Raw genomic sequence first — 26,810 nt, 5'->3', positions numbered from 1 at the left:
TAACACCTGTATTTAATTATTCCTTTCACATGTTCTATGAAGTAAAAACTACTTGAGAGAGGAAGGGAACCAGCTGGCAGGCATGGCATCATGGAGAAGGGCAATGTGGAGGGGGGACAGTTTTGAACAAAGTGTAATGACATAAACATGTATATATACACACATATAAGCACACAAACATACCATAAGAACCATTACTTTGAATGCTAACTTACAAAATTAATTTTCAGGAGAGTGATGGCTCAGAGAGCCAAGGCACTTGCCAGCAAGCATGACATCTAGTTTGGAGTTTCATTCCCCAGAAGCCAGGCCTTAACTGAATGTCTCAAAAGAAAAACAACCGCTATCTAAACCTCACCCTGTCCGCTCCCGCACTCATCACAACATCACAGTGGGTCTGGGGTTGTTTCTTTGCGCTTGAATGGGTTGTTTTGGTCTCTTGTCCCTGTCACACCTCTTGAAACACAAGTCTCTCCAAGCTTCTTGACTGGGTCAGCTCCCAGCTGAGGACGCTGCCTCTCCTCTAGGCACTTTCCCTCAGTCTACAGCTCTCCCCCAGATACGCAAGCCCTTAAAGGCTCGTGACTAGGTCATTTTGGTGAAGTGTGGCGGTGCGCAACCAGGCTCCCCACTGGCGCACACCGGCGAGAGAACGCTTGCAGCCTCCCTGAATTTCTTGCGGTAGCTCCGCCCCAGGCCCATACCACCACGCCCACAGGCCATAGAGTGGGAGGGATAAAGTGGGGCGTGACGTCACAGACACCGGCCTCCCATTGGGTCTTCGTGCGCCCCGGGGCCGAAGGGCGTGTCCACCAGCGCTCATTGGCTGGGGCGCGCAGGCCGGGAGGAGCCGACCGCGGGGCCGGGAGTGCGGCGGCGGCGGCGGCAGCAGCAGCATGGGTCCTCGCCCGCGGCTTCGCTGAACCTCACTGGCCTGGGCTGCCCGCGGCGCCCGCAGCGGCGGCGTCATGAAGGGGGCCCTGGGGAGCCCGGTAGCCGCCGCGGGCGCCGCGATGCAGGAGACGTTCGGCTGCGTCGTGGCTAACCGCTTCCATCAGCTGCTGGACGACGAGTCGGACCCGTTCGACATCCTGCGGGAGGCCGAGCACCGGCGCCAGCAGCAGCTGCAGCGCAAGCGTCGCGATGAGGCGGCGGCGGCCAGCGGGGCCGGGCACCGTGGCGGCAGGAGCCCGGCTGTGGCCTCAGGACACAGGCCTGGCGCAGGCGGCCGCAGGGAGTCGCAGAAGGAGCGCAAGAGCCTCGCGGCGTCCGGCGCACAGCAGCCAGACAGCCCTGGGGGCCCGCAGCCGCCAGGTACGCCGTGGGCACCGAGGTCACCCCTGCAGCCGCTAGCTCCAGTCGCGGGGACCGGTCCCGGACGCGTGGGCGGATCAGAGCTGAGAGTCCTTATGGGCGCAGGACCCGGGGTCATCTTTCAGGGGCCACCCTTGAAGGATAATAATCCTTTTGGGGTCACGTTTCCAGGGATCACTCTCGGGAGCCACTTTTGAGGGATCATGACCCTCCAGGGCCATCCTCCTGGGTGGTCATTTTCCCCGGTCACCCTGTCTCAGTGGAAGGGTCAGGGTTTCACTCTCGGTGGGCTCATCCCAGATAGGGGACAGTGAGCAGAGCCGTGAATCTTGGTGGACAGAGGGCCTTTGGTCATTCTCCCTGGGTCCCTATCCACGAGGAGGGGTCGGGAATCACCCTCTCACCGGGGCTGGGGGTCGTCCCTATCCATCCGTTACGGGTGGGTCGAGCTGGAGGTTCTTGATGGGCAAAAAGGCATTGTGTGACTCTTCCGGGGTCACCCTCCTGACATTCCTGGTTTCGTGGAGGAGCTGGGACTGACAGCTTGAGAGTTGCGCAGCTGGGATTCCCACATCTGCAGCTGGCTGCATCCTTCATCTTCCCTCCCGGCCTCTGCGGGACTCAGCTCTGTAGGCGATGCACTGCTGAAACCTTCAGGGATCCCAGATTCTGGGCCTCGAAATCCTGGGAGGCCTGGGCACCCTTACGTGTGGGAGGCCCCGGAAGGCAGACTTGAGCCCAGGGTGAGTTGGGGGTGGGCTTGAGGTTCCCCCTCCTCTGCGCCTTAGCCCTTTTCTCCGTCTTCATATGGTAGCCTCTAGGTGTTAGCTGACATCGATTGCAGGTGGAACAAATAGTGTATGTGGGACGTGTTATTTGTGATTGATTGAATACTGTTTTTTCTAGAAGCGGTTTTAGCCTTTGCAAGCGGAATGCTCAAAGTTACCCTTCCTGCTTAATCCGAAGGGGTCAGCCCTCCGCTGGGTGTACTGTCTGCGTGGGAGGCTGCTTCAGACTTGGTGGCTGTCACCTGAGCTGCGTCAAGGCTTTTGTAGCCAAGCTCTCACCAAATGAACGCCCCGTTTTCCCGTATTGAGTTTATATCCTTAAGACTGGCAAGAAGGGGTATTGAGATTAGAGTTGTAGTTTGACCACGAGGTAGGCAGATGTTCATGTGGGCATTATTATTGCCTAGTTCTTACTTGAGAAAAACTGTCCGTTCCACCTCTGGCTTCACATTTGAGGCTTTCGCTGGTACAGCGAGGTAATGTTTACCCTTATCTGTAAAGTTCATTTGAGACATTGGTTGAGATTCAGAAAATCATTAATGAAGATGGATACCTCAGTGAATTTAGGACTCCTTTTAAAATGGAAATGCACCATACAGTACATTTTGTATTGAGTTTCTCTTAAGTGTATTTAGGAAAATGGGAAGGGAAGGAATTGAGAAAGATCAAAATTTTTTACTATTTACTTTTTTTTTTAACCAAGTGAAGATATACTAGCCTTTGGAAGTGTTCCAGTTACTACTGTTAGAGTGTTGTTGGTTTTGTTTGATTGGTTCTTTCGGTTGTTTGTTTGTTTGTTTGTTTGAGAAAGGCTTTCTCTGTGCTGTTCTGGGACTTTGTAGACCAATCTTTCCCTAACTCACAGAGGTATTCCTAGATTCGTCTTCCAAATGCTGAGATTAAAGGTGTGCACCAAAATGTTACTTTTTAGCCTTGTTAAAATAAAAATATTTTTGTTATGATGAACCCAGGGTTTTATTCATTTTGCGCAAGTGATCTACTATGAGCTTGAACCCCCAGGTCTTGTTAGAGAAATTTCCAGCAATCTCAAAAAAAGTGTATGAAGTTAGCAGAAGGGCCCCTTATTTTTCTTATGATTAACACTATGCATTTATATACATATATTTATGTAATGACAGCACAGTGTGGGGCTGAGGAGATAGATCAATCAGAAAATGTTTGTCTTGAAAACGTGAGGATCTGAGATTCTTGCCTGAATCCACGAGCCACAGTTCCAGAGAGAGACACTGTCTCAGAAAGTAAGATGGGCTGTTGGGAGGGAAACTCAGGGTTACCCTCTGGCCTCGAAGGCACACTTGCACATGTATACATGCAGGCACACAGCTACAGTGTGCTCTCTCTCTCTCTTCTTTCTTTCTTTCTTTTTCTTTCTTTCACAACATATTCTACTTGGTATTGTAAGCCAGTATACTTCGAACTTTTGAGACCAAGTTGATGTTAGAATTTTGTAACAAAATTTCTTTTTTCAAATGTACATGAATTTAACCCCTGTAGCTCCTGTTCTAAATATATCTAGTGGGCTACAGAGAGACTCCAGAGGCATTGTGAGCACTAACTGACATGAAAGACCAGGCTTTTCTGCAGCCAGGAAAAAATTACACGTTGCATGTCCTGAGTGAACGTGTAGTGTAGGCAAATATCTTGCACATTTACTGTGTAACGGAAACAGTTACTGACCTCAAAATGGTGTGGAAGTCATTGTTTTCCCCATGGAAATATATTTATTTTAGTGTCTATGTCTTTCTAATGATAACCCTTGGATGAGCCTTGCCCAAGAATAAATTCGATCTTGAATCATCCTTGTTTCCCTTGACTTTCAAGGTTATGGTGGATAAGCCAACATTCAGCTTTGTCTTATAGGAAATCTTACTATAAGTGTTACTGTATTCTGTTAACTCTCTGGGCTTTAGTTTAGAGAAGCGATCAGACCATATAGACTAGATCTTTCCTGGAAAGGGCTAGGAAGTGTAGCACCTGCATCCCCTATTCCGAGCTGCCGATCCAGCACAGAGAAGCTGAGTCCAGCTGCATCTTGATCTCCTAAACCAAGTTGTGGAGGGATAAAAATTTATCTGTCCCTGATTACTTTGTCTTGGGGTTTTAGAAAAATGTAATGTTTGCAAGATACTCATAATTATTATAATAAATTGCATCTCACAGTTTCATTTTATACACAGGCGCCCTGGAAGAGATTTTACTTAATTGATATAATTAGGAATAACTTAGAGAAAGCAGAAAGAAGTGAGAAAAGGCACTTAAGCAACTCGGTAGCTAAATGGAGATACATAGTTTAAAAAAATCTGAGTTGCTAGAGGGGAATCAGAAGTTAATTAAAATAATAGTTCTTTTCTTAAAAAGAAAGTCTTGGTTTTTTTTAAATGTGTAAACATGTTTGCCTGCATGTGTGTATGCGTACAATATCATGCCCACAGAGGCCAGAAGAGAGAGTATCAGATCCCTAGAGCTGAAGTTACGAATGGCTGTGAGCTACCATGTGGTTGCTGGGAACCACACTCCGGTCCTCAGAGTGCTTACCTACTGAGCCATTTCTCCAGCCCAACAGTTCTTTTTTTTTTTTTAAATACATTTTTATTTTATGTGTATGAGTTGTCTTAGGGTTTGTATTCCTGCACAAAACGTTCATGGCCAAGAAGCAAGTTGGAGAGGAAAGGGTTTATTCAGTTTACACTTTCACATGGCTGTTCATCACAAAGGAAGTCATGACAGGAACTTGGAGGCAGGAGCTGATGCAGAGACCATGGAGGGATGCTGCTTACTGGCTTGCTTCCCCTGGCTTGCTCAGCTTGCAAGAACCCAGGACTACCAGCCCAGGGATGGCACCACCTGCAATGGGCCCTCCCACCCTTGAACCCTTGATCACTAATTGAGAAAATGCCTTACAGTTGAATCTCATGGAGGCATTTCCTCAAGGGAGACTCCTTTCCCTGTGATAACTCCAGCTTGTGTCAACTTGACACACAAAACCAGCCAGTACATGAGTGTTTGCCTGCATGTATATATCTAAGTATGTATGTGTGCATACCACATGACACACATCAGTGTGTCACACTGTCCTCTGTAAGAGCAGTCAGTCCTCTTAATAGCTGAACCGTTGCTCCAGTCCTGATAGTTCTTTTTCAAATTGAGGAGAAGTGGGAACGAGTGCTGAGGACTAGGATGTCATAGACCTTTTTACATTTTCATCTTGTTAATTTCCAGAATGATAATTTATCCCTTGTATTTCATAAACCTCTTCCAGTATTTTTAGATTAAAAGTTTTGAGAATTCCGTATTTGAGTATCATATTTACATAATCTCCTCTTTCCTCCCCCACAATCTTCCTGTGCCCCTACCCCTGCTGAGATTCAGGACCTCTTTTATATTATTTTTATACACACACACACACACACACACACACACACTCACACTCTCTACTAAATCCATTTACTGTTGTTCAAATGTACATGTATTTTGGGCTGGCACTTAGGATTGAATAACCTATCAAGGTGGCTTGTCCCTGGAGAAAACTGATCCCCCCCCCCTCAGAGGCCATTGATTGCTTGTAGTTCTTCATCTAGGAGTGGGGCTTTGTGGGATTTACCCCATCCACATTGGCATGTCATCTGGTGTCATTATGTAACTCCTGTGGAAGTTTCATGATTACAGCATCCCTATCATGTCTAGAAGATACTGACTGACAGCAGATATCCTGGTCCTCTGGCTTACAGTCTTCCCACCTCTTCTGTAATGTTCTCTTAGCGTTAGATATTGGGGTCACCTCTTCCAGTTTTGAAAGAGAGAGAAAGAGAGAGAGAGAGAAAGGGAAAGAGAGAGAGAAAGAGAGAGAGAAAGAGAGAGGTATTGAGTGTGTGTGTGTGAGAGATAGAGAGGTATTGAATATGTGTGTGTGTATGTATGTGATATATATATGTGTGTGTGTGTGAGAGATAGAGAGGTATTGAATATGTGTGTGTATGTATGTGATATATATATATATATATATATATTATATATATATATATAATATATATATATATATATATATATATTAAAAGTTTTGAGAATTCCGTATTTGAGTATCATATTTACATAATCTCCTCTTTCCTCCCCCACAATCTTCCTGTGCCCCTACCCCTGCTGAGATTATATATATATATCTATATATATCTATATATATATATATATATATATATATATATATATATAGAGAGAGAGAGAGAGAGAGAGAGAATGAGCAAGAGGTCATTGGTATCTTCTGTCACTCTTTACCTTATTTCTATGAGACAGGATCTTTTTATAAAAATGTACTGATTTACTTTTATTTTACATTCATTGATGTTTTGCTTGCACGTATGTCTGTGTGAGGGTGTCAGATCCCTTAAGCTATGAGCTGCCACATGGGTGCCAGGAATTGAACCCAGGTCCCCTGGAAGAGCATCCCATGCTCCCAACCACTGTTTCACCTAATCTCTCAGCCCACTAGAAACAGGACGGTTCAGTAACCCCAGAACTTACAGTGGATCTAGAGGCCACGGCTTCTCCCTGCCTCCTGAGTGCTGGTGTTAAAGGCTTCCTCACCCTTGGCACTCCTAAAACACAGAAGTAGAGGTGAGGTGCTGGGGATCTCAACTCCGGCCCTCAGACCTGCACAACAAGCACTGTGACCACTGAGCTATTATTTCTCTAGCACCCGGCTTTGGTTTCTTGATAATGTAAGTTTTTCCAATAAACGCTGTAGTATACCACAAACTTAGATTAGAATCTCACTGACTAATACAAATTGTATTTAAATATTTTTAGTCAGGTTACATTGAAAACGTTAGGCTTCCAGGCCTAACGGTCTACATAGGGAGTTCCAGGCCAGCCAGGATTACACAGTGAAACCCTGTCTCAAAGAGGAGACAGAGACTAAAGTTTAGGTTTGTGGGGTAGTTTATCACATTCAAAAACTACTCTGCATAAAAAGTAATAAGTTGTATAGTTTTATGTTAATGATATCACAGATAGGACCATTGCCTCAAAATAAGAACTGATAATATATATAAATGCTAGACTTTAAAGAATAAGTAAGAAATACTGTGGAAATATATATGTGTGCCTGTATCTCCTAAGAGTGTGTGTATATATGCATACACATATATATAATCTGTTGTCTATGAGAAGAATGTAACAGTTAAAAATGTACCTATTTGAAGAAACTAAACCTGTTATAACTATAAATCAATGCAAAGAATAAGTTCTGCTAAGAAAGTGAAAGCCTTTGGACTAGAAGCTGCACATAGTGTTTTGAGGACCATAAGATGTGGTGAAGCTCTGCACAACATACTACAATGTCAAATAGCTTAAAACCTGTTTAAAAAGTTACAAATAAAAAAGCTGAGAACAGGGCCAGGCAGTGGCGGTGCATGCACCCTTTGGATTTCAGCAATCAGGAGGCAGAGGTAGGTGAATCTCTGAGTTCAAGGCCAGCCTGGTCTACATAGCCAGTTCCAGGACAGCCAGGGCTATGTAGAAACCCAGTCTTGAAAAACAAAAACCAACACAAAAAGTAGAGAAGGGGAAAAAGGGAGAGGGGAAGAAGTCGGCAGCAGCCCTGCCCCAGCTGGGCTGGATCGATCTTCAGTGAACAAAAGCTCCCGTGTCTTAGCATTTCATCTCTGGGATGAAACACCATGACCACAAAGCAAGTTGGGGAGGAAAGGGTTTATTTGGCTTACTCTTCAGATCACATCATTGGAAGTCAGGACAGGAACTCAAGCAGGACTGGAACCTGGCAGGCAGGAGCTGATTCAGAGGCTATGGAGGGGTGCTGCTTACTGGCTTGCTCAGCTTGCTTTCTTATAGAACCCAGGACCTCCAGCCCAGGGAGGGCAGCATGTACCATGGGTCTCATTGATCACTAATTGAGGAAATGTCTTACAGCCAGAGGCATTCTCTCAACAGAGGCTCCTTCCTCTGATGCCTCTCTAGCTTGTGTCAAGTTGACACACAAAACCAGCCAGGCCACCCGATTTCAGTAATGGCTGCCTCATAAGTGGGTCCAAGGATACATGTGCAATGGGGTGGTGTCACATATGTAAATGTGTGGCATTTATAAATGTGACACAAATTTTAAAAACAGGAAAATCCAAATAACCACACACACCCCGTGTGAAAACAAACATTTTCGTGTTAGATGACAGACCCTAATTGCCCTTGGTTTGTTGGTGGCTGGGATACTTTTCTATTTTGGTTGAAGGGGGTGGAGGTTGTTTGTTTGGTTTTGGTTTTTCAAGGCCGTGTTTCTCTGTGTAGTCCTGGTATCCTAGAATTCACTCAGAGATCCATCTGCCTCTGCCTCTGCCTCCTGCGGCCTGGGCCACATCTGGGTGGATGCTGGGATTCTAAAAGTGTCGTCTGAGGTGCAGCTTTTATCCTTTAATTTCCTTAGATGGACTTTATCACGATTACTGTTTAAGCTGTTTGTGAAATGCCATCCATCCTAAATGTACCTAACAGCAGTTACAGAGGCACTGGGTGGTGGGGGAAGTAAAATTAGCCACACATGGTAGCCCCTGAGGTAAGTGGATCAGTTCAAGGCTGGCCTAGGCTCTGTAGTAACATTCTCTAAATCTGTAGTTTGTATGGGTTAACCCTGTCATTTCTAGGACTTGGTAAAGTCTTAATTGATAATTAACAGACAAGGCAACAGTAGGCAATAACCGCTTCTCTCTGAAACTCCCACTTTCCGGTGACTTTGGTTTCTGGTAGAAAAACTCTGAACCCCGTGCCCACCCTGTACCTGTGCTGCTGCAGATGCTGTGTTCCAGCTTTGCTCTGATTCTCCTGGCAGGCCAGAAGCGGACTCCTAGAAGAGGGGAGCAACAAGGATGGAATGACAACAGGGGGACAGACGTGGTGCTTGATAGAGCAGAGCGAAGGTCCTACAGGGAATACCGGCCCTATGAGACTGAGAGACAGGCTGACTTGCCAGTGGAGAAGTTTACCGATGAAAAGTACGTACCTCAGTCCCCCATTGGGGTGGCCGGGACCCCTGAGCTTTCCAGATCACTAGTTGGCTTTCTGACATTTCTATGGTGGCAGCCCTAAGAGTAATTTGCAGAGGTAAGTCACCAGTCCTGCTACCTTCTGTAGAACAAGAAGGCTGTGTCACTTATTTCTTAGTTCAGGAAATGATTATACAATTAAAAATTAATTGTGGGCTTGGGGTATAGCTCAGTGGTTGACCACTTGCCTACCATGCACAAAGTTCAAAGAACAGAAGTATTTGGGGGTATGTGTGAAAAACCTTTTTTTATTTTTATTTTACGTATGTGTGTATTTTGCCTGCATGTATGTGTGCCTGGAATGACAAGTGCCTGGTGCCCATGGAGGCCAGAGGTGGGTGCCTGGAACTAGAGAGACAGATGGTCATAAGCCACCATGTGGGTGCTGGAAGTCAAACTCAGGTCAATTTGGAAGAGCAGCCAGTAATTTTAACCGTTCTATCCAGGCCCTGAAAAACCCTCATTTAAAAACACACAAGTATGTTAAACAGATTAAAAATTCTTTGGAAGTTAGATCAGGAAACTAATTTTGGGCTTAGGAATATAACCATGATGAGACTTAGCAGCTGTCTCATGACCACCTCATGTACACTGTGGTGTGCATGCACACATGTAATAAATGAAAAGAAAATGTGAAAAAACAAAAACAAACACCCAACCTGTCTTGCCACCCAAGATGATCATCTTTCATGCTTTGGCCCATTTCCCTACCTATTGATCTACTGAGGTGGGAAAATTGTGACTCAGTTACTTTTCTATTGCTGTGAAGAGACACCCGACCAAGGCAGCAACAACAACAACAACAACTATTACTACTACTACTTCTTCTTCCTCTTCCTCCTCCTCTTCATCCCCCTCCTCCTCCTCCTTTATTTTTTTAAAGGCATTTAACTGGGGCCCTAAAGTTTCAGAATACGAATCTATGACCATTGTGTTGGAAAGCATGGTAGGAACAGGCAGGCAGGCGTGGTGTTGAAGCTAAGTGGCTGAGGGCTCACATCTGATCCATAACCACAAGGCTGAGATGAACAGCAATGGGATACTAAGGGCCTTTTGTAGGGTTTGTGGGTCTCACGTCCCGCCACAGGGCTGCTCAGGGAGGCGGGTGTTGGGCTGTAGGGAAGCCCCAGGACACTGCTCCAGTGGTGGGGAAGTCTAAGGCACAGGACCAGCTAGAGCTGGCTTGGGAGTCCCCCGTGCCTGTGAAGAGGCCAAGGCCATCTGGTTCTCAGGCTCTTGGACATCCTGGCACCACTGTGGAAGAGCTGAGAATGGAGTGGGAGCCCTCGGGCTGGATCTAGAAGAGGCAGTCCATGGTTTTAAGGCATTTATTGTCATGGCGGAAAGTGGATGTGTAAAACCATACCCCACTTCTCGGGGTGGGCCTGAGGTTAAATACCTTTTGCAGGGAGGAAATGTCTAGGAAGGAAAGCTTATTCGCTAAGCCCTCCAGGCCTCTATGTACCTCATTAGCATGGAGATCTCTCTTGAGCCTACATGACCACACATTCTCTACATGTGGAGGGGCTCGGGTGTTGCCCTTACGTGGCTGATGACCACAGATCTGTGGTGGGCTGCGGCTAGTGACAGGGGCCTTGATGCCCAGGAGCAGGCAAAGCTCCTACCATCCCTCAGGGTCTCCAGGGCTTCTGGCCTTAGCTCAACCGGGAACCACACTACCTTCCATGGTCTCACAGCTTTTGAAACCTCAAAGCCCACACCCACGACTTAACTCCTTCAACAAGGGCCACACCTCCTAAACCTTCCCGCATCTTTGACTTCTTCCCAAACAGTTCCACCAACCAAGGACCAGTCAAATGTAGGATCCTATAGGGCCATTTTCATTCCAGCTACAGCGGATGGTAGTGCCGTCACACTGACCGCTCTGTACGCTTTCGTTTCCTCTTGACACACTTGAGGGTTCCCTTCCCCTCCCCCCACCCCCGTCCCCCATGAAAGGCAGTGTTTGCTCAGTGTTTCTGGTTGTATATTAATGCACATGATGGAAGACCTGTTCTCAATGGCTGTATTGTGACCCATTATCTGGAAGTGTCATATGTTACATTTGCTTAGTGCCATTGGGCCTGTGCTTGGCTCAGCATTAGGCTTTGTAAGGTTGAATGGGCACTGATTGTATAAAAACAGACAAAATCAGGGTCAGGGAGCTTTAGACCCACAGTGACCAACCAGTGTTGTTGGCTTGGTTTGTCACTAATATACAATGGCATCTCCCACATCTCTTTTTGCTTATTTGAATTAAAGTGCATTCACTTAGAATTTTGTTTGTTTGCTTGTTTGTTTTTCAAGACAGGGTCTCTCTGTGCATCTCTGGCTGTCCCTGGAACTCGATCTGTAGACCAGGCTGGCCTCAAGAGATCCACCTACCTCAGCCTCCTGAGTACTGGGATCAAAGACGCGCTCCACCACCGCCCAGCTACTTTGAATTTCTTGATACAAGTTACTGAATAGAATTACAAAATCTCTGTTATCTTAAAATAGTCTAATTGGGCCCTGCTAACTTACAGATGAAAAACAGAGACAGAGAGTTGGAGTGGCTCTGGTCTAGGCTAGTTTGACAAGGATGTCGACTATCCAGGCACAACGCGTTTTCCCTCAAAGCCACATCCTAAGTGTGAGGGGTTGACTGAACCAGGATCAGATGTAGAGAAGAGTCATGTCATGTTGGTGTGCGTGGATCGCAGATGCAGATGTTCTTCTCAGCCAAGCAGTAGCTTTCCACTGGGCCTCTAATGAACTTATCTGAACTCCCTGTACACACACTTATTAAGAAATTAGTGTGTCAGGCTGCAGAGATAGCTTGGCAGGTAAGAGAACTTGCTGTTCTTCCTTAAGACCCGAGTTTGGTTTCCAGCACACTTACCAGGCAGATCACAATTGCTTGTACCTCCAGCTCCAGGTGGTCTGACGCCCTGTCCAGGCCTCCAAGGGCCCACATACGCATGTTTACATATATAGAGACTTACACAGGCATACACAGAAACTAAAATAAAATAATTGTTAGGAACACCAAAGTCTTCACTGTCTTTGGGCATTTGTGTAAAGTCACAGGGTAGAAGAAGGTTCAGTATGTTAATGAACCAGATACACCAAATACCACCTTGTGGCCATGGTTTTATGAGAGATTTGGAGGACAAGCTTTAAAACTGAACCTTTTCTCTTATACAAAATATTCCCAAATTAAACATTTAGTACCAAGACAGGAAAGAACCTTCACATTTAATTAACGTAGTCATTATATGTGAATGAGGAAATTAGGCTGTGCAGACTGTGGCCCCACCAGGTGAGAACTAGGGCCCACGCTCCCTGCCTGGCACCTGTGTGACCTCTGGCAAATCCCCCTCTATGGCGCTTCTGGTTCGCATCTCTTTAGCAGCAGTTCTGTGTACTGAACTTGGTTGTGAGAATTCACATGCTGTATGTACAGTGCTCAGAACAGTGCCAGGAACAGGATGCTCAGTGGGTAACTGTTAGTCTAGTCAAGCGCCATGATTTCTGATAAACTACCACCATGACTGCCTTCTGGTTTGTTTTTTGTTTTTTTCCAAAAAGGCTTCAGACCTTTTATTTAAGTGTATTTCACCACATTTCATGATAGCCATCTTTTCCCAGACCAGTTGACAGGTTTGATCGAGACAGACCACCGAGAGGACGTGGAGGCCCCAGAGGAGGCCTGAGGAGCAGAGGCCGAGGCGGTCCTGGGAACAGAGCTTTTGACTCCTTTGACCAAAGAGGGAAACGAGACTTTGAGAGATACAGTAGCAATGATAAGTAAGTTCCTTTGCCTGTGCTCTTTCCACTTTAGATTGTGTGTCAGTTGATGACCAACTTCATAGGAGTGTGCTGTCATTCCTGTGGAGCAGGATTTTATTTCTTCAGAGATTTACTTTTTGAAATATTGTGCGTATCTGTGTGTGATGTGTGATGTGTGTAGGAAGCTGGGTGAATGGGTTCAGGCTACACTGTGCATGAGCTGTGCCTACAGAGGCCAGAAGATGATGTCGGATCCCTTGGTGTTAGAGTTACAGACTGTTGTGTGCTGTCTGCTGTGAGAACTGGAAGTTAAACTTGGGTCCTCTGTCAGAGCAGTACGCACTGAGCCTTCTCTGCAGACCCCGGGGCAGCGTTCTCTGACTGGGAGACTGACTGATAAGGAGCGGTCCCTACCTCAAGTTAACATGAATATTCTGTTTCTTCAGAACAAACAGAATGGAGGACAGTATGGGTGGCTGTGGCATTCGCCCCTGGGGATCAGGTAAAGACACTAGGTAAGGCGCAAGGATGTTTCCTCCGAGAGCCTGTCGTGGGTAGAGTGGGAGTCTCTGAACCTTGGCTTAAAAATGTTCTCTCTGGTTGTGTCTGTCAAGTAGAAATTGATGTGGGTTGTGGTTTAGTGAGGCTAACTTTGTGTGCGTGCGTGTGTGTACGTACAAAATGTATGTACGTACATAAGAAATGTATGCATGTACATACCTGGGATTGACTGAGTCAGGAGAAAGCTTTTTAAAACATAGTTATATTGTATTTAGACTCAAAACTTTTTTAAAGTCTATTTGTTTATGAACTTATTTTTATTTTATTTTATTTGTCTCAAAGCATAGCCTGGCTAGCCTGGAACTCATTGTATAGACCAGGCTAGTCCAGAATTCATGGAGATAATCCTGCCTCTAACTCCCAATCAAAAGCATATGCCACCGTACCAAGCCCCTGGGTCTGGTCAGTTATTTTCTCTTAATTTTAGCTAAGTAATACTTGATAGATGACCACGTATTTTAAGCATATAGTGTGGCACATTTGCACATCTCAGGATGCAAGTTTTTTGAGAGAGAGTCTCACTGTTTGACCCATACAGTCAGTGAACTCAATACTTCTGCTCCTAAAATAAGCCATAAAAAAAAAATTAAAAGATGGAATTCTTGCCAGGTATGGTATCACACACCTTTGATCCCAAGCACTTGGAGGGAGGAAGCATTGCAGAGGGAGGTAGATTACTCTGTGAGTTTGAGACTATCCTGGTGTTATACAGTGAGTTGAGTTATAAGACCAAAGGACTACAAATTGATTGAGACCTTTCCTTAAAAATAAGATATATATAAAGTAAAAAAAAAAAAAAAAAAAACAACAAAAAACCCCAAAAGCAGAAATTATAATAAGCGTTTGGATTCTCTGCCTCCCCCTCCCCGTGATCATTCTCATCTCTGTTTTTAATTTTCATGTATTTACCTTTGACATTTTTGAAATAACATATTTTGTTGTTGTTGTTGGTTTTTTTTTTTTTTTTTTTTTTTTTTTTGAGACAGGGTTTCTCTGTATAGCCCTGGCTGTCCTGGAACTCACTTTGTAGACCAGGCTGGCCTCGAACTCAGAAATCCACCTGCCTCTGCCTCCCGAGTGCTGGGATTAAAGGCATGTGCCACCACGCCCGGCCCTGAAATAACATATTTTTAGGCATCCCTGACTCCTTCCTTTGTTTCCCTGTGATATGGATGTAGTCCCTTCGAGGGTTTGCCCTTAAGAAGCAGGGCCTAAAATGTGTTCCCTTGGCCTTAACTAGACAGGGGCATTGGAGGGTATGAGAATTGTGTGATGGATGTTCTTGATGCTTTTCAGTGATACAGAGCCACCTGCACCCATGGAAGAGACCTCGATGATGGAGGAGTGCCAGGGCGCCTTGGACGAGGAGTCTGCAGCCAAGTAGGGAGCTGCTGCTTATGCCTATGGGTTCTCTCTCATACTGACTCTTAATCCTCTCTCTCTCTCTCTTCCTCTGTCTCCCTCTCTCTGTAAGATTGGACATTCTGTTCATTGAGCACAAAGTCTGTGTGTGTGTGTGTGTGTGTGTGTGTGTGAATGTGGAGGCCAGAGCAGGATACCAGATATCTTGTTTTTTATTTAATCTTTTAGTTATTAATTTATTTTTTTACACTCCAAATTTTATTCCCCTCCCAGTCTACTCTCCAACTGTTCCACGTCTCATACCTCCTTCCCGCCCTGCCCCGCCCTGTCTCCACGAGGATGTCCCCATCACCCACCCCCAGGTATCTTCCTATATGGTTCTGTACCTTATTCCCTTGAGACAGGGTCACTAACAAAATGAAAGCTCACAATCTCCAACTAAGCTGACGAGCCAGTGAACGCTTAGGCTCTTCCTATCTCCACTCCCCAGGGCTGGCTTTTTACATGGGTGTTGGACATTCATACTCTGTCCTTCAAGTACTCTCAAAAAAAGACAGGGTCTCTTTATGTACCCTGGCTGTCCTATAACTCTCACTATGTAGACCAGGCCAGCCTCGAACTCAGAAATCCACCTGCCTCTGCCTCCCGAGTGCTGGGATTAAAGGCGTGCACCACCATGCCTGGCTATCTCTTAAGGGTTTTAAAAGCTGAATCCTTCCTAATATCAGACTGGGTTGATCCTATTTATTTGTTAATGGATAATCATCAAACTAATTAAGTAATCTGATAGGTTTTTTGTTTTTAATGAGAGTATATTAATTTTAAATATGTGTCCTCTGCCCCTTACCTCTTCTGCCTTGCTCTTGTCTCTTTATCCTTGTCTTCCTTTTCTTTTCATCTCTATGAAACCATCTCTCTCTATATCTAGCACACTTAAGCTATAAGCCAAGCCTCCTTTCCCTGTGAATGAGCCAGGGTCCCTCACAAATGAAAGCTCAATATCTTAGCTGAGCTGACTAGCCAGTGAACTCTCAGGACCCTCCTGTGTCCTGGCTTTGCCTCTTAAGGCAAAGCCACCTCCTGGATAACTCTTCACTCAGCCTTCTCCCTGTCAGAATCCGTAGCCAAGCAAGTCACAAGGCAGGGTGCTTGGAACTTTTGCAAAGGTTTTTGGTTTGGTTTGGTTATTTTCTTACTATTATGTATGTTTATGCATCACAGTGCACGCGGAGGTCAGAGAATAACTTTGTAGAGTTGGTTCTCGCCTTCCACCTTGATGTGGGTTCCAGGGCTCAATCTCAGGTCACCAGGCTTGTGTAACAAGCAGCGTTACCCACTGAGCCATCTCACTAGCCACTTGGTAACATCTTTGTTTTTTCTTTTTAAAGATTTATTTATTTTTATATATGCGAGCACACCGTTGCTGTCTTCAGACACACACCAGAAGAGGGCATCGGATCCCATTACAGGTGGTTGTGAGCCACCACGGGATTGCTGGGAACTGAACTACTCAGGACCTCTGGAAGAGCAGTCAGTGCTCTTAACCTCTGAGCCATCTCTGCAGCCCCCTCAGTAGCATCTGGTAAGGTCTTGCTTGCCAGTTTTCTGAGAAGAACAGCCAGCACTGTCCAGCATCACTACTTCATGGGTTCCCTAAGACCTTGACAGCACTTCCCCACATCATTGCCACACCTCATGGAAATTCCACAGATGGGAAGTTGATGGTCTTCCCTTTTCCCATAGCACCATCTCTTCTCCCACCTCTTCCAGTTTTGGGTCATTCCCACTGACCTTCTCAGCCCTCAGTTTGTACATGTCTTTTTCCCCAGCTCTGGTCTCCTGGACAGTTGTCTCATGTTAAAGTCTCCCCTTAACCCTGCACGGAGCTGTACTCATTCCTCCATCACTTGTTTCTATAACTCCAGGCCTGCTGTGTGTCGTCATCACCCTCTCAGGGTCCTGAGAGTTCTGAATACTTCCCCCTCACCTCACCAGGTCTAAATCTGTGTTGCCTTAAGCTCAGCTCTCTGGCTAACTGCACTCTGGGTTCCCTCTGCCTTGAGCATCTCCTTTGAAACTCCTTTGAGTTTTGCCTCAGGCCTGTTCTCTTTCTCCGTCTTTATGTGATCTTATGTACCCTGCTCTCAAATTGTCATATGTGTGTTTTGACACCAAAATACAGATCTTTGCCTTCATCCTTCAACCCGAGTCCGAGTCTGAGGTCTGTGTGTCTGTCTCCTGCACACCTACGCCTGCTTCCCCTCTGATATCTCATGCTCAGCATGACTTGAGCTGCTTGCCTGCTTCCCCACAGCCCCCTGGGCCTCAGCAGGTGTCTGTGCTCCGGAACAGCATCATCACTCATCAGCTTCCCCAAGCAGAAACCTGTAAGTCTCCCTTGGAAGTCCAGTTTTCAGTCCTCTCCTACCCCCAATTCAGGCCTTCATTGTGTCCCTAATCATCTCTGTCACCAGCACAGCCTAAACTTCTGATGTCCAGTTGTCACTGCAGCTCCTGAGCCTCTCTCTACACCAGAGTGGCTGTCATGTGGGCATTCTGAATGTCACATTCTCCGACCCCTTCAGTGCCTTCCTGTTTCTTTCCTGCTTTTATCGTGATGTGCACAGTCCTGAATGGCCTGGTCCCAATAGGACTCTCAAGTATGACCACTCTTGTGCCTTCTCAGGACTCATTTTGTGGCTCCCCACTTCACGTTTCTGAACGCACCTTATCCTCGTCTCCCCACCCCTGCTTCCCTGTTTGCTGAATTCTTGCCCTTCACCCTGCTGCTGATTATCTCCCTGTCTCCCCCTTCAGCTGCCAGAGCAGACTGAGCCAGTTTGATCCAGTTATTTAATCTGCCCTCATTTGTTAATAGGAATAATCAACTGGAGTTGTGAGGGCTGTGCTTTATGCTCAGCTATGTTCCTATCTACAAATAGGAGAGAGGGAGGGGCCCCCTAGAGTGGAGCCCAGAACATGGATGCTATGTAAATATCTGCCAGTGTCATCTGTGACAGTGACTGACGGTTGTGACAGCTGTGAATTTACTGCTCAAAACAACTAAGAATGTGTTTTTAAAATAGGATTCACAGTTAACGTGCCTATTTAGACTGCGTTAACTAAAGTCACAGACACACTCATTTCTATAAGCTGGGAAAGTGAGTTATGTAGGACTCTTCAGGGAGAACTCTTGTTTCTGTGGCTCTGTCAGACTTTAAAATCATACGAATCTCCCAGCAGTTATGTCATTTTTGATGGTTTAAAAATTCCATTTCTTGATACAATCGATGATCTGCCACCCCAGCTCTGGCTGATTGATTTGACACTGGGGCTTTCCCCATTCTGCCACAGTGGACCTTCACCTCCCAGGCTTAGAACTTGATGGAAGAGCTTCAAGTCCTGTAAGCCAGTGTTTTAGTGAACAACCTGAAATGCATGCTTATTCTTCCCACTTAGCCAATTTACTGGTGTGTCACACCCATCTTTCCCTGTGTTCTGGCAGCGGCTGAATTGTTCATCAGTGTTCTGATGTTTGAGGGCACCTGCTACACTGCCCTGTTTTCTCTGAGCTTGCCTCTTCTGAAGAGTTCATATAAACGGAATCTTACACAGAAAAGAGAAGACACGTTAGCTCATTTCACTTGCCATATTTCCAAATTTCTGTCATGTTATGGCCGATATTTTAAAATCCCTGTTTTGTTTATCTACTTGTCAGGTGACAGCCATGCTAGTAGTTTCCAGTTTGAGGCTGCTGTACATGGCAGCCACTGTAAACATTCATGTGTGTGCTTGATAGGGATGCACGTTCTCATTTCTCTCAGGTACGAAATTCCTGGGTCATATATGAACTCTCAGAAAATTTAATTTTTTTTTTTTTAGTCTTATGCACATTGGTGATTTGACTGCATGTATGTCTGTTTAAGGGTGTTGGATCCCCTGGAACTGGAGTTACAGACAGCTGTGAGCTGCCAGGTGGGTGCTGGGCATTGAACCCAGGTCCTCTGGAGGAGCAGCCAGTGCTCTTAACCACTAAGCCATCTCTCTTGTCCACCCCCCCCCCCAAATTTTTTGAGACAAGATCTCTATGTCTTGGAACTTGCTGTGCAGTCAGTCCCAGCTGTCCTGGAGCCTGACGTGTAGACCAGGATGGCATCAAACTCATAGAGATCCACTTGTCTCTGCCTGCCTAGGTCTGAGATAAAAGATGTGAGCCATGACACCCAACTCTGTAAAATTTTGAAGACCACACTGTTCCTTTCCTTTTCCTTTTCTCTTTCCCTTCCTTTTTCCTTTCATTTCCCTTCCCTTTTCTATGTATGAGTGCTCTGTCTGCATGTACACTTGCACACCAGAAGAGGGCACCAGATCCCAATACAGATGGTTGTGAGCTACCATGTGGTTGCTGGGAATTGAACTTAGGCCCTCTGGAAGAGCAGTCAGTACTCTTAACCACTGAGCCATCTCTCCAGCCCCCCAAACTGTTTTCTACGTTGATATATCACATCTCCTATCCAGGTTCCAATTTTTGACATCTCTGTCAACACTTGTTAATTGCCTTTAAAGACACTCCCCCCCTTTTTTTTTCTTTAAAAATGATTTAGTTTTACATGTGTGAATGTTTTGCCTGCATGTGTGTGTGTGCACCACATGAATGCCTGGTACCTGTGGCACCAGAAAAGAGCCGTAGATTCCTTTGAACCAAATCTACAGCTGCTTGTGAGCCACCAAGTGGATGCTAAGACCCAAACCCAAAGTCTTCTGCAAGAACAGCAAGTGCTCTTAACTGACGAACCATCTCTCCATACCCTGAATGCCCTTTTGATACTAGCTGACCACTGGATGTGGAATGGTGTAATTCCTCGTGGGTTGAGCCACATTTCTCTGATGATTAACAGTGGACATTTGAAAAGCTTTTAATTTGTGTTATCTTGCCTCATGTATGCAATACCTGTAGAAGCCAGAAGAGGGCACAAGGTGCTGGGGATTTGGACTAAGGTCCTCCTAATTCCTCCTCTGAGCCATCTCTCCAGCCTGCTTTAAACATTTTGAATTGTTAGCTAGGATGGGGCTAGAACACTTGCTTAGCACATGGGAGTCCCTGAGCTCCACTCACAGCTATCCATCCATCTATCTATCTATCTATCTATCTGTCTGTCTGTCTGTCTGTCTGTCTATCTATCTATCTATCTATCTATCTAAAGTCTACAATTAAAACTTCACTTCAGAGGGCTAGAGAGTTGGCTCAGTGTTTAACACTGGCTGCTCTTCCAGAGGACCCCGGTTCAATTCCCAGCACCAACATGGCAGCTCACAACTGTCTGTAACTCCAGTTCCAGGAGATCCAACACCCTTATACAGACATACATGCAGTCAAATCACCAGTGTACATAAAATAAAATAAATCACTAAAACCTCACTTAAAACCATGAGTCAGAGAAGAGAGGAAAACATGAAAACCATTTCAACAGGTTCTCATGATAAAGTTATCAGACAAATGTAGAAAAAAAAGGCATGATAAGGAAGAGGCTTGGGGCATGGGCCTGGAAAAAGTCTGAAATACCATTTTTTTTTTCCCTTTTAGAACCAACTAAAGAGATTTATAAAAGTGTGCACTGTGACCCATTCCTTTAAGACTTCTGTCGGTGGTTCCCAATTACCTTGTGTCCACAGCATCATATTTTCTCCCACAGTTATCATATTGCCCATCTGCCTTCAGGAAGGGTCCATGGTGGTGCAGTGTGATAGAGATGACTGATGACATCATTTCCAGACTATTGTGAAGCACAGACTGTTCCTCCAGTTTGCAGAAGGCATGGGATGGTGGAGATAACTCACAAGACGTGACCCCGAGGGCTTGGGGTTACCTTTAACCTTATTTACATTTCTAATTTACATTTCTACAGTCCCACAAAAGTATAACTTGCTTTTCTGAAGTAGACATTTGGTCCCACCAGCGCCCCCCCAAAAAAATCTCTTATGATTATGTATTTTTACAGAGTTCCTGAGTTGGAGGTAGAAGAGGAAAACCAAGTCCAAGAGATGACCTTAGATGAGTGGAAAAACCTTCAAGAACAAACCAGACCAAAGCCTGAGTTCAATATTCGGAAGCCAGAGTCCACAGTTCCTTCCAAGGCGGTGGTGATTCACAAGTCCAGATACAGAGACGATGTAAGCTTGTCTCAGGGGAATCTGTACTGTTGACCTCATGAGACCAGTCTCAGTGGGTGTGGAAATAGGACCTGGCTATTTGGCATTCTTGTTTTCCTCTCCCCCCCACCAAAACATTTATTTTGTATTTGGAGAGTACGTGTCAAACTTGTGGTTGTCAGGAATAGAGACTTGGTACCCACTTAGCCATCTTGCTGGCCTGCCGCTTGGCATTCTTGTTTCTGTTCAAGCTTCATCAAGGATGATGGAAAGGACTAGAACCTGGCATGTGCACAGTCAAGTACTGCACATTCTCTGCCAGCCTTAAAGTCTGGGCTCTCAGTGAAAGAGGCACAGAGGAGATGTTTGGAACATTACTGCCTCTGCCTTTTGACGGTCAGAGTGCAATCCTCTCAGGTTCTTTGGTTTTAGACTTTAGTATGTCGCCTGGTCTGGTATAAAACTCACTATCCTCCTGCTTCAGCACCCTGAGGTGTGCACCTCCAGATTGCTTATCTTCCAATGGGTCAGCTGATCAGTTGAAGCAATAGCTGGGAACATAAGTTCTATGATCCCTTTGTACAGTATTTTAATAGCCCCGCTTCCTCTGCCCAGCTCTAGAAACAAAAGAGAAGCCCCTGGCCTGCTGATAGCACGGCCAGACACCATTCCACAAACAGCTGTTCTGAAGGCATTAAGGACTTCAGTGTTGTGCAGACCTTATTGTTCTGCGTGGTTTCTATACAGCTCTATCCCTGTGTGTGTACACGTGTGCCTGTCACTCTCCACTTTTATTTTCTGAGACAAGATCTCAGTGAACCTGGGCCTCACCAATGCAACTAGACTGGCTAGTGAGCTCCAAGAAGACTGTCTTTGCCTCCCTGGTGCTGTGGCTATAGATGTGCCCTGCCACAGTCAGCTTTTTGATTGAGTGTTGGGCATATAAACTCAAGTCCCTATGCAAGCACTTTACCAACGTGGTTCTATTTCCAGAGACCAACATCAGACTTTTTACCAGATGCCTGAACCGAGATATTCCAGGGAAAAAGTATCAGTCATTTAATTGCATTCGTTTGTTTGTTGCTGAAGTTAAAGGAACTCTGAAGCACCCGGGTGTAGAATGTAAGAATTCCTGTTGTCAGTCACAGCATGAAATCATGCAGATGGCTGAGATGAACAGTCGTCTTCCCTGCTGGATATTACTCCCTGACTTGCAGTCAGAAGTTTGTTAGATTTCTAGCACTGTTGCAAAATGCCTGAGATCATTTATAGTGAGAAAAGCTTTGGTTCAGCCTCAGGTTGTGTGGCCCTGTGGCTTTGGGCCTGTCACGTCAAAAATGCAAACAGATGGCAGAAAACCTTATTTGCTTGCCAGACTGTGTCCCAAAACCAGCCACGTGTCCAAGTGTCTATCCAGAACACAGCCTCTATCATGCCTCACCTTTTTACGATTGCACCACCTGCCAAGACCATCACTTATGGGCCCTTTGAGATCCACGTCATGGCAGTTTTCAGGTGCACTTCGGTCAGTCATGACTGGTGACCCAGCATACTCACTGTCCTCTATTTGGTCAGTTCAAAGTCTAAGACACTTTACTAACAAGTTTTGGGATGTGCCATCAGGCTGGGAAACAGGTAAAAATAGAAGCCACTGTGCCATCAGGCTGGGAAACAGGTAAAAATAGAAGCCAGTTCCTCAAACCACATCAGATCCATCCTCCTGGCTCCAGAGATCTATTGGAATATTTGACATAACCAAGTTAGCTGAGTCACTGAGCTTGATTAGTTTGGTTGCAATAAAGTGAATGTCTTTGTTAATCTTCTGGGCATTGCAGAATTTAGCCAGGGATTGTTCTTAAAGCATGAGCCAAATCTTTTGTGGTTTTGTTCTTTCAAGACCGGGTATCTCTGTATAGTCCTGCTTGTCCTGGCACTCACTCTGTAGACCAGGCTGGACTCAAACTCAGAGATTCACCTACCTCAGTCTCCTAAATGCAGGGACTAAAGGCGTGTGCCACCGCATCCAGCAGGATTTACTTCTGCCTGAATAGACTGACTAGGATCTGATGCATATATTCCCAGTGCTTGGGACCCCGAGCGCAAGAAGATCGCCAAAGTTTCAGGCCAGCCTAAAGTATAGTTTTGCTTGTGTTAGACAGTGTCTTAGTGTTCAGGGCTGGGACACACCCAGGGTCTTCCTAGTCCACAGGGCCACACAGACCACCAGGGCAGCACATTAAAAATGTGCATCTGTGGAAATGGCTTTGCCTGTGCCCGTCTGACCCTGTAACTCTTTCAGATGGTGAAGGAGGACTATGAGGACGAGTCTCATGTCTTCCGGAAAGCTGCCAATGACATCACATCCCAGCTGGAGATTAACTTTGGTAACCTCCCTCGCCCTGGTCGGGGAGCCAGAGGCAGTACCCGGGGAGGCCGAGGAAGAATGAGAAGAACAGAGAACTATGGCCCCCGTGCAGAAGTGGTAGTAAGTGTCTGTATTGTAAATCCCTGACGGCTTGCTGAAGGAGAGGGCAACTGCTTTGGGCTACAGAGGTCTGATTTTGTGGTTGCCTCCTAGAGTCTGATCTGGAGCAATTTTGAACAGTGTCACTTTACTGACTTAATTCCCTCAGGCGGGCCACGGGTGTCACATCTGCCTGTCACGCTGAGGCTCATGGCAGAGAGCTCTTTCCAGAAAACCTTGCTTAACACTGGACTTCTATGACTTAAATTCCCCACTTCATGTCTTTACCTAAACCACTAGCTCTTCGTGAGCAGCTGTGTGGCTTCATCCGTTGCTTACCTTGGTGGGTACCGAATGTACTAAACAGTTACTTTTGTAGGTTTATGAGTAGGACATGAGTGTACTGTCTGTAACTCTAGTTCCAGAGGTTCCAACACCTTCACACAGACACACACTCAGACAAAACACCAATGCACAGAAGTAAAAAATAAAGACCTCTTTTTTTTTTTTTTTAGACCCAAGATGTTGCTCCCAACCCGGATGACCCTGAGGACTTCCCCGCCCTGGCCTAACAGCCACTCCCCTGCAGCAGAGCAGCACTATGAAGAGACTTTCCTTGCCGCGAGAAGAGTCAGACTCTAAGAACAATAGATGTTGCTTTTCCCGTGTCGTGTGAAGTCATTGCACTTTTTTTTGCTCTGTGGAGTTCCCATGAGGTCAGGCCCTTTCCCCAGATAGAGACTTTTGTAAGGGATAATGTTTAAAATGTGTACATAGATTCTAACAATTCCAGCACAGAAGTACAGATTTAAAGTAAATTAGAAAATAGAACTGCTGGGCACAGTGGTGCAGGCCTTTAAACCTAGCACTTGGGAGGCAGTGGCAGGCAGAGTTCAAGGCCAGCCTGGTCTACAGCCTGAGTCTTGAAAAACAAGACGAGGAAAGTCCTTTAGTAATCCAGGACACATGGAGAACTGCTCATGTAGAGCAGTCCCACCCCTAATTTTCATACTATTCACCTGCTCAATTCTGAGAAAATCCCTGAGTTGTGGTTTAGTTGTGCACCAGGGACAGCCACTCTGAAGCAGAGGAAGTACTGGTTTTCAGTAGTGATTTAAACTACCTCGTGGTCTGTGCGTGCACACATCCTCCGTATGTGTGAGCAGACTTAGGGTTCAGGTGGTTGTTGAGTATAATCAAATGAAGAGGTTTCCTGTATTTTTTCCCCCTCCCTCAACACTGCATTTTGGAATTCAGTACTGTGGACTGACTTGTAACGCAATCGCATTTCCTGACTGTGAACATGGGCTTGGGCCTTCCCCTGGGCTGGGCCCCAGTTCCCGTGTTGTTCTTAAGGCCTCTGGTGGAGGTTTAAGGTTAGGGACCACCTCAGAGGCTCAGTCACCCCAAACAGCTTGAGACCTAGGGCCACCCACCCACCGGCAAAACTAGGGAAGATTCATTGTATGTGGGAGGGACTAGCCAAGGTGTTGGACAGCTGTAGAGATTAGGAAGGGAGGTTTGCCTGTTGTGCTTGCAATGGAACCTTGCTACCCACCTTGGCCACAAAGTCTGAGATGGTGCTGAACTGGAACCCAGGTATAAATGAAGGTTGGTATTATATTCCCTCTGAACTCTTGGGGTTTGGTTGAGTCATCAAAGTTGAAGCTCTCTAGACATAACTATTGAGGATGTTGCTTTGGGTGACCACCTGCTTCTGACCCCATGTTTATTAAATGAATGAGTACAAAGGTATGTCTGCCTTATTCATTTTCTCTGGGGCTGGCACACTGCTCGTGAGTTCTATGATCTGACCGAAGAAGCCTGCATCAACTTTAGTGATGACAGTCACCGGGGCAGTGAGGGCTGCTCCATGAAGGTCATAGGAGCAAGCTTTCTCTTAAGGACATTCATTCCCCTTTGAGTTGTGAATGACACTGGGAAAGCTTGATGCAATGCAACCTTGACTCATACCATCACACAGCAAATGCCCTTGCAACAGGCTTTTGCCCAGGGGCCACCTTGATGATTTAATGAGGGAAATGTGTTATAATTTTTGCTTGTAACATGGGCCATGGCTGGAGTGTTCTGGAGAAGACAGAAGTCACAGAGGCAGAGAAAGTCATTCTGCATGGATATACACCCAAAACAGGACCTAAGCTCAGATTTCCCTTCCAGACACCTAGGCTTGTCATGAGATGGACTTCTCAGCATGTGCTTCTGGCTGGTAACTTAAAACCCAAGCCGATCAACCACACCAAAGTCTAACCTAGTCTTAGAATTTGGAGGCCAGGCAGGGGTGTCACATCTGAACCAGACGGTTTCTGGCATCTGAGTTGAGGGTTCATGGGCTGTCAAACATGGCCTGGCAAAGGAATTCCACTTGCCCAGCTGGGGCATGATCATGAGCCATGTCAACATGTCTAGTATGGCTGGCACAGATGCTTCCTGTCTCAGGGTGATGATGACTTAAGGTACTGGTGACCCAGAAGCTGCTGCTAGAGAAGTTTGCTACAAGGGCTTCAGCAGAGGGTCTGGACACTCGGCCAGGCTGCTCTGTAAAGTAGCTACAGCTAACATTCTCCTAGGGTGCGAGCAAGGTTGGAGCAGCCAAACCCTTCGCAAAGTAGCCATACCCTCTTGTGAACAAGTGCCTTCCACTGCAGACTTACCATGCAGTACTGTGTGGAGAGGAAGGTCTGCACATGTTTCTCTTGCTCCTGCTACCTCCCACCCAGCTAGCTTCCTGTGAGGATCAACCTTCGAGGGTCTGATCTCCCACTCTGTCCCAAGGACACTCAGGTAGCCAGGAGACAATCCTGAGTGGACCACAAGCATTGAAAACTTGGCTTATGGGGCTGGCAAGATGGCTCAGTAAGAGCAGATTGCTCTTCCAAAGGTCCCGAGTTCAAATCCCAGCAACCACATGGTGGCTCACAACCACCCGTAATGAGATCTGATACCCTCTTCTGGCATGTCTGAAGACAGCTACTGTGTACTTATATATAATAACAAAACTTTGGGCAGGAGCAAGAGGAGTTGGCCGGAGTAAGTGGGGCTGACTAGAGGGAGCAGAGGTCCTAAAAATTCAATTTCCAACAACCACATGAAAGCTCAAAACCATCTGTATAGCTACAGTGTACTCATCAAAGCACAGAGGTGCCTATAACCCAGAAAGAGTGACAAAGTATTCTTTCCAAGGACACCCAGTTCCTGGTGGTTACTAAAACTGGGAACACAGAAGCACTTGTAAGTTAGAGGAGAATAGAGAGGCATCAGCCCGTACAGACTCAGGGCATTCCTGAGAGTTGTCAAGTACTAAAGACACATAGA

At 46.0% G+C, this 26,810-nt stretch overlaps 1 protein-coding gene across 1 annotated transcript; it reads left to right on the top strand.

Moving 5' to 3' along the window:
• The first annotated feature begins 849 nt into the window (after positions 1–849).
• On the top strand, positions 850–25,232 carry Habp4 (hyaluronan binding protein 4). Its single transcript, XM_021180822.3, has 8 exons — positions 850–1,314; positions 8,956–9,118; positions 12,800–12,958; positions 13,387–13,455; positions 14,798–14,881; positions 20,863–21,034; positions 23,313–23,498; positions 23,993–25,232. Exons 1-8 carry the CDS (start codon positions 969–971, stop codon positions 24,047–24,049), a joined length of 1,236 nt encoding a protein of 411 aa, XP_021036481.1. The 5' UTR covers positions 850–968; the 3' UTR covers positions 24,050–25,232.
• Positions 25,233–26,810: the final 1,578 nt, after the last annotated feature.

The sequence above is a fragment of the Mus caroli genome, unplaced genomic scaffold (genome assembly GCF_978045245.1).
Source record: "Mus caroli unplaced genomic scaffold, Mus_caroli_1 scaffold_15, whole genome shotgun sequence".
Classification (NCBI taxonomy): Eukaryota; Metazoa; Chordata; class Mammalia; order Rodentia; family Muridae; genus Mus; species Mus caroli.
The sequence above is the reverse complement of the archived record's forward strand: the minus strand, read 5'-3'. Positions and strand labels throughout refer to the sequence as shown.

What these genes read in the sequence shown, in the direction of transcription:
- Habp4 (XM_021180822.3), top strand. Translation starts at nt 969, where the DNA reads ATGAAGGGGGCCCTGGGGAGCCCGGTAGCCGCCGCGGGCGCCGCGATG. An exon ending in GGATCAGGTAAAGACACTAG is followed by an intron (nt 13,456 to 14,797) that starts GTAAGGCGCAAG and finishes GATGCTTTTCAG; the next exon opens with TGATACAGAGCCACCTGCAC. An exon ending in AGTCCAGATACAGAGACGAT is followed by an intron (nt 21,035 to 23,312) that starts GTAAGCTTGTCT and finishes TAACTCTTTCAG; the next exon opens with ATGGTGAAGGAGGACTATGA.